At 42.4% G+C, this 7,382-nt stretch overlaps 1 protein-coding gene across 3 annotated transcripts; it reads left to right on the top strand.

The window, feature by feature from the left end:
• Positions 1 to 7,067, top strand: eif5a (eukaryotic translation initiation factor 5A). Of its 3 annotated transcripts, none has more exons than XM_083901915.1 (5): positions 1 to 85; positions 1,654 to 1,838; positions 2,498 to 2,602; positions 5,803 to 5,934; positions 6,270 to 7,067. In XM_083901915.1, exons 2-5 carry the CDS (start codon positions 1,674 to 1,676, stop codon positions 6,330 to 6,332), a joined length of 465 nt encoding a protein of 154 aa, XP_083758041.1. In that variant the 5' UTR covers positions 1 to 85; positions 1,654 to 1,673; the 3' UTR covers positions 6,333 to 7,067. The 3 variants fall into 3 exon arrangements, with proteins under 3 accessions (XP_083758041.1, XP_083758042.1, XP_083758040.1); XM_083901916.1 differs by lacking the exon at positions 1 to 85 and adding an exon at positions 142 to 161; XM_083901914.1 differs by lacking the exon at positions 1 to 85 and adding an exon at positions 187 to 223.
• The last annotated feature ends 315 nt before the right edge of the window (positions 7,068 to 7,382 follow it).

Below are 7,382 nucleotides of genomic sequence, written 5' to 3'. Positions count from 1 at the left end.
TCCCCCCCGCGTCTTTTTTCCGACGGATGCTGCGGCAGTGAAGTTCACCGCGCGTGCGCACTCTCGCTCCTCTTTTTCTTGGAAGGTAAGTGTGGCATGGCGCGTGGTGCTTCTTTACGGGGGCAAACGAAGGAATTAGCGGGCTTTTAGGCAAACTCACGGTGGGTTCAGAGGTGCTCGGGTGGCAGGGGAAGCTGTTGGATGAGCCCGCGGGGAGCCGGTGGTGTGTTTTTTATGCCGGGTGGACGTAGTCGGCGGCGGGGCACGGGCAGGGGCAGGGTGTGGGTGCCAGGCTGAATCTGCGGCGCGGTCTGTGGAAGTCGCTTGTCATTCTCCGCGCTAGCATATATTGTTTTTTTGCCAGTGTCAACTAACTCCCCCCCGCCTTTTAACTTCCCTCCCAGTCCTCCAACTTCAATACGCCGTACAAACTAACGGGTAAATAACGGTACATGGAGACTGTGCCGAGGCCCCGGAGCGTCTATCTTTAGGTATAATTTGGACGGAGCTGAATGGACGCCGCTAGCACGGTTAGCTTGCAAAGATAACGGTCTCGTGCTCGCGGCTCGTGAAGCGGGAGCTCGCGTTTAGCGGCATTTTTATGTCCCATTCAGCGACTTTAGCGCGGTTTTACTTTTAGTTTAACAGTTTAAAATCACCAAATCCACCGAAAATCAACTTATCAAGATCACAATAAGCACCTTGTACCGTTATCTGGCGCTGTTGCACTTGCAAAACTACAGGCCGGCTAACTTATTACTGCTCCCGCTAACGCCGTTAAAATTGAATCTTTTCGTCCAAAATACAGACATTGTTAGCGTTTCTTTTTTTAATTATTATTATTTTTAATACAGTTATGTATTCGTTAATTAATTAAATCGCTCTGTTTGACACATTCGCAGCCTCGTGCTAAACTGGGGTAACTGTCCGTGTCTACGTGCGAACTAATACTTTTAATCGTGTCAATTTTATTAGGGTAAAAGTTAACCAGCGGGACAATATAGTAAAAATGCCAACTAATTCAATCGAAATCTCGCGATATCACAACGGTGGCAGCGCAGAGTGTGGCCCTTTAAGGGCTTCAGATGCTCTACCGAGTGTTGACTTAATTATCGGCTCAAATTTAACAAAAAGTTGCAGTACAATATGAAGCAGATTATTCTTATTCAGGTTATTCAATTTTAGTAGTAGTTAAGTGAAATGTGTATTCGAAGGTATAAAGCTGAAATTGGTCCATAATAATAACAACAAAACAATCCTTAATGTGAAATAATTACGCCAACAGAAAAAAAAAAAAAAAAAAAAGCATTTAAAAATCAACTTATTAATAGCTTCCCCTCTTATATTTTAACTAAACAGCAGCAAACCTTTTGGACATGTGAATTAATGTTTTTGCTCAGTATTCAAGGGCAGGCTGTGTCAACGGTCGTAAATTTGACAAAACATTTTTTGGGCCATTTTCACATTGTGGAAGTGTGCAGTTATTTAAATTTTTAAGCTTTGTATGACCTAATCAATATACCAGTCAGCCGCGGATTTAAAGCATGTATTAAATGTAAAAGGCAGTATTGTAATTAGCCTTCGATGGAGGGATGTTTATGTATTTACTTATTTACAGTTTTGAGTGTATTTTAATGTGTACGTGTCCTGCAGCGCCCCTGACGCAGCACACCATGGCAGATGACATCGACTTCCAGACTGTGGAGTCTGGAGCCTCCTCCACTTACCCAATGCAGTGCTCTGCTCTGCGCAAGAACGGCCATGTGGTGCTGAAGGGACGTCCTTGCAAAATCGTGGAGATGTCAACCTCCAAGACCGGCAAGCATGGACATGCTAAGGTAATAACAAATTCTATAGCGACTTGCGTCCATCTTCATTATCTTCATACGTTCACTTCTTTGTTTCACTGTTAGACAGACTTTTCAAACAGGAAACTGAAGTTTGTAAACCACACCAAAGTCCATCGAAAATGAATGATTTTAGCTTGCAGGGACGCGGGCTGCTGGTCTACTGCTGCCTCGTGTGGTCAGTTTGTGTCACTGAGGTAAATCTGAACAAAGGATTTTAATGGCAAATTGACAAATGCATTTGAACATATTGATGGAGACAGCAGTGGATTAACATATTTTGTGATGCGAGAGTTGAGTGGGTTACGAACTTCTCTTTCCTGTTGGAAAATACCATTGAGCAGTGAGTATATTGCGTTGTAGTACCTTACTGCTCAGTTTCCTCAACTTCTCAGTCTCTTTATCTTCAAACACTCTGGGTGCTCCCACATGGACTTTGACCTCCTGTGTGGCTTGATCTCAAATGGGAGAATAACAGTCTGTCAATGTGTCAAAAGTTGTCTGTAAAAACAAAAAAGAAAATCTACTATTCATATTATGTATGTATGTAGGGATTTATTTATTCTTTCACAGAACACCCTTTTGCCACACACTTTCCCTCCACCAGGTTTTCTTTAGAACTTTAACATAAAGCCACCTTTGTTCTGCAGGTTAACATGGTTGGTATCGACATCTTCACCAACAAGAAATATGAAGACATGTGCCCCTCCACCCACAACATGGATGTTCCAGCCATCAAAAGATTAGACTACCAGGTACGCAGGTCTTCTTAAAATGTCTCTGGAACTTTGTCTCTTACACACATGTCACACTGAGTAATTAGATAGGACATGTGACCTCGGTCCAGCTGCTGCCACTGCAATTTAGGGCAGAGCAGAAATTAAATAACATGTATCGCACGAAAGTTCAGTGTCAAAGTACTTTGGTGTAACCTGTAGATGGTCATAAATCTGATTCTCAAGCTCAGTTGTCATTAATGTTAACCAGATTATTTAAGGGCCTTGATGGGAACAATTTCAGCAACAGATTTAAAGTGTGTAAAGCTTGTAAATGAACCACTGTTTAACAGTCGTTGAAGTCTGCACAACAAATAATTATTAATAATAAACAAGCAATTATTTACTTTAAACTGCCCGATGCTAAATCTAAAGGGATGCTGACAACAGTGAGCCTTCTGGCCGATGATGATGGACAAATCGGGAGAAATACTACTGGAAATTGTGATGGGGAAATATTGACATTGTCTTTCAGAAGGGTTTTCCATTGTTTTTGTTTTTTTAGACCAAGGTGGTAGCTGGAGAACCTGTGTAGCATGCAAAGTGTGAGCCCACCTTCAGTGCATTAAGTGAAAAATCATTATTTGACCAATGAAAATCTTTTACATTTTACACCAAGATGGATCACGATGGATTCTTTTTTTTCATTATTAAAATAAATAAAAATAGCATTATGTTTATTTTACCTATTCGTAATAGGCTATAACTCAATATGGCGAATTAGTGAAGACTAATTCTCCACTCATCAGTCATCTGGTTGGATGGAAAAGGTTGGAGCACAAAATAAATCAAGTCAATTTGTACTCATTCATCAATACTTCTTTCAATTTTACAGGGTTGTAGTGGTAAATACAGATGTGGTCAAATTTAGAATAATCTCATACTTTTACAGGGATTAAAGCAAAAAATCTGTTGGGCTGTTATCTTTATCAGACATTTACTCCATCCACTATTTTGTATTCTCTCTCTATCTATCTATCTAGCTATCTATCTATATATTTAGTCAATTCTATAAGTAATCTACTGATATTAGATTTCTTCTATTACTTATACATGTATCAGGCTGCCTGATCCTTCTTTGTAGTCAGTTTGCCCAGTTCCACCAGTGAAAACCGCTGGTTGGAGCTTCAGTTTTCATTCACCAAGTTAATCAACACAGGACGTGTATCTCGTCTTGTGAGTGTTATCATTGTCGCCAGACTTATTGTGGCAACTGAGAACTTCAATGCCACAATCCGTTTGGAGTGCAGGAAGGCGTTGCACACGCATACGATGCGTGTGAGCGGTTAACACGGTTCTCCGCCCGCGCTGGAGGCACATCAATGCTCATATTTGTATTGTGTAGAGATCGTTGGAAACCTAGTTTTGTGCCCTTTTTCAACCAAGGCGGCGGCCAAAATCACCCAGGTCGCCATTGCCGTGCAGGGAAAACCCTACTCCAGTACTTGGAGTAGTTGGACCTGTGGGATTGAACGTGACCGGAAATTAAAAAGGTGTTTAAATTTCGTTGTGGTGCAGTGTACAAAGTCTGCTTAGTTCTATAATTTGTTGCTGAATACTCATAATTTCATCAATTTATTGAAAAACCATCAAGTGACTTAGGTTTATTCCAATTATGAAGCTTCATCTGCTGTGAATAAAGTAGGCCTGTAATCAATCAAACTATTGCCGACTAAAGCCATGAAATTTAGACTAAAAATCGACTAATGGAGGGGGGGGGGACTGCTTTGCGGGTGGGTCTCTTTTCAAATCAAGAGAGCTGCAGTGCGCCTGTAGCTGGAGTTCAACAGAGTCTGAGGGTCGTCTGGGGGTAATATCAGCACAATAACTGTTGAGGAATATTTAGATTATTTGGCTCTATTCATGTCCTCACACAGTGAGACCGAACATAGGAGCCCAGCTTCGCGGCTGAGACACACCTAACCTGCAGTTATAAAATTAATCAACCATTTCTAGACTACAACATTGAAATATGTCAAATCTGATATGTTCATTTACTCAAAACAGACGGAGCAACCTTAGCTTAGGGTTTTTAAATGATGTGCCATGTTTGTAGTAGAGCTGTGAAAAGCAAACTGTTGCTTGTTCACTTTTTTTATTTTATTTTTTTAACAGTGAAAAATACTGCCACACTGCTGATGTTTTTGACATGGATGTGACGGAAGGACTAAAGGCCACATTATACTTCTCCGACTGCGTATGCGTTATCCGTCAGCGTCACCACGGAGACGCCTCGAGCCTTTATACTTCTGCGTCGTGGTGACGGACACGCGCTGCAATTTCCCGCCCGATCAGTAGGGGTCGCTGCGCAAGGTTGTTGTGCTTCTGGCTACAGTGAGCAATGGCGTCGAGAGAGAAAGACTGTTGTTGTTGAAACAGTAGCCGTTTCTCACTCTTCTGTGTCACGGAACGCAGTTTTAAGATCATTTGAGGCGAGAAATTGGCCATTTAGAGTCTAAACATGTGCTGTGTGTGTTAAGATATGACGTATTTATAGTTTGGCAGCGGCGTTATCGGCGGGGATCAGCTCCGCCTCTGTGGGCGGTCTGGTGCGCACTGTGAGCCGGCACAGAGCAGCTTAGCTCGGCCTGTCCTGAGGACCAATCGCAGCTCATGCCGTCTCCGTTGTCCCTTGACGGAGTGACGGACACTTAAAAAATATTTTGTGCAGTTGGAGACGACGTAGAGGCTCTTCGACAGGCTCTGCGTAACCTACGCAGAGCACTTTACGCAGAAGTATAAATTGGGCTTAACTGTAGCCTAAATCCACGTCTAATTAATGGCAACACTAATCTGTCTGTCTCGTTAGCCATAGTGACAACCCACTGGGTTGGACTAAACCAAAATAGTGGAAAACAAGGGGGGTGTTCTCTGAAGACACGCTGTTACATGTGAAACATGGGTGCTATAAAACACCCCCATTAGCACTTGGTACATTCCTCCAATGAAATTTGTCATTGAAATAAATTATTTTAAAAAAAATTGAGTCGACCAATCACAGTTTTGGCCGAGCCAGAACGTGTCGACTAATTAATCGACACTCGGACTTTACAGCCCTCGAAGACCAAGTTTCCTTCCCTGTTCAGTGAAATCTTAAATACAAAAGTTTCAATGAGTGTTAAAAAAAATGTTTTTTACAATATGCTTCAAATGTGATGATTTAATTGTGTTTTCCTCAGCTGATCAACATCGATAACAGCTACATGTCCTTGTTGGGAGACAATGGCGAGGTCAGAGAGGACCTGCGTGTCCCTGAAAACGACATCGGTAAAGAAATCGAGGCAAAGTTCACCGCCGGTGAGGATTTCATGGTAAGTGTTGGAAACATTCTTTTTGACATTTGAACAGTTGGGATTGTGGTAGACTGCTGCCTAGAGGGGTCACTTTTTGTCACGGAGGTAAATCAAGCGTTTTGAATGCCAAAATAACTAAAATAAGACATTTGAACTTGGTGATGGAGGCAGCAGTGGAGGAACAGCTCCTGTGTGCTGTGATGTTAAAATCACTGATGTTCTCTATGGATTTTGGTGGGGGAGAGTGAGTGGCTTAGTTGGATAAAGATGTGAACATGTTCAGATAGCGTAGACTTCACTGACGGATTTATTATTTTAAACCAAATCTTGATGTTTGACCTGATTCTCTGCAGGTCACCGTGCTCTCTGCCATGGGCGAGGAGTGCGCTGTCGCCACCAAGGTTCTGCCCAAATAAAGTCGACGACGGATGTTGCTTCCCCGGGCAACACGCCCCACCCACTACCCAGTCTCTTGCATTCTCATTGGTTCCTGTCACCAAAGCGTTGGCCGACCTCAATCATTGTAATTTCTCGCTCTAACAATAATAATAATCATTGATGTTTTTTTGTTCTTCCCGCTGCAGTCAGGACTGCGCTGTCCTCTGCCTCATTACTGAAGGTTCTGTTTGACAACAGTCGACTTTATATAAAACAACTTGGAAAAAAAATGTTCTCATCAGTCGCTCATTCCTGCTCATTCACGTCCTTTTGCCTTCAAAGTGTCACATTCCTGAATGTTGAAATGACGGGATTCGGCTTTTGTATGATTATTTTTTTATATTCTTTAGATTGAAAATAGCAGGTCTAAAAACCTTTTAGAGGGAGGGGCTTATGAGGGGGGTGGGGTTGACCCTGTAGATAGTTAAACCTGGTTTTAGATCGTCCCACTGGTGCCCATTTTGCTTCTCTAGGGCTTGTTCTTCGGCAGTTTAGCTGCGGCGACGTCTGTTCTTCTGCGATGGCGAGCGTCTACAAGCACTTGAGGTTGAAACCCCGATCATGTCCCAAGAAAAGAGATTCTTTTTTTCTCCCCTTGACCCCAGTCTGTACAGGAACAAGCTTCAGTCATTTTTTTCTTCTTCCCTCCCCTTCAGTCTTTTCTCTGAAAGTTGGAGGTTTGTCCCCGCCCCTCCCACCCCCAACTACTTAAAGAAAGAGTTGTATTTAGTTGTGAGTCATGAATGTGAGGTGGTGTGGGGCCTCTGACATCAGGGAGGCCGTTTGCAGTGAGTGCTTGTTTTGAGGGACTCTATCGGGTTCAGGGAAAGGGTGGTTATAAAATAGAGTTGCAAAGTATTTTTCTTTCTTTGGTTTCTTTTTTGTTTACTCGAAGCCTTTGTCACCTGACTGGAGATGACAAAATAAAATGATTAAACAAAATGGAGAGAAAAAAAACCTGCTAACTGTCTGCTTTTGTTTCTAAAGTAAATGAGAATATGGGAACGCAAGTAAACGAACAAAAATAC

The sequence above is a fragment of the Microchirus variegatus genome, assembly GCF_963457635.1.
Source record: "Microchirus variegatus genome assembly, chromosome: 15".
Lineage (NCBI taxonomy): Eukaryota > Metazoa > Chordata > Actinopteri > Pleuronectiformes > Soleidae > Microchirus > Microchirus variegatus.
Note: the sequence above shows the minus strand (reverse complement) of the source record. Positions and strands in the feature narration are given on the sequence as shown.

What these genes read in the sequence shown, in the direction of transcription:
- eif5a (XM_083901914.1), top strand. Translation starts at nt 202, where the DNA reads ATGAGCCCGCGGGGAGCCGGTG. An exon ending in GCAAGCATGGACATGCTAAG is followed by an intron (nt 1,839 to 2,497) that starts GTAATAACAAAT and finishes TTTGTTCTGCAG; the next exon opens with GTTAACATGGTTGGTATCGA. An exon ending in TCAAAAGATTAGACTACCAG is followed by an intron (nt 2,603 to 5,802) that starts GTACGCAGGTCT and finishes TGTTTTCCTCAG; the next exon opens with CTGATCAACATCGATAACAG.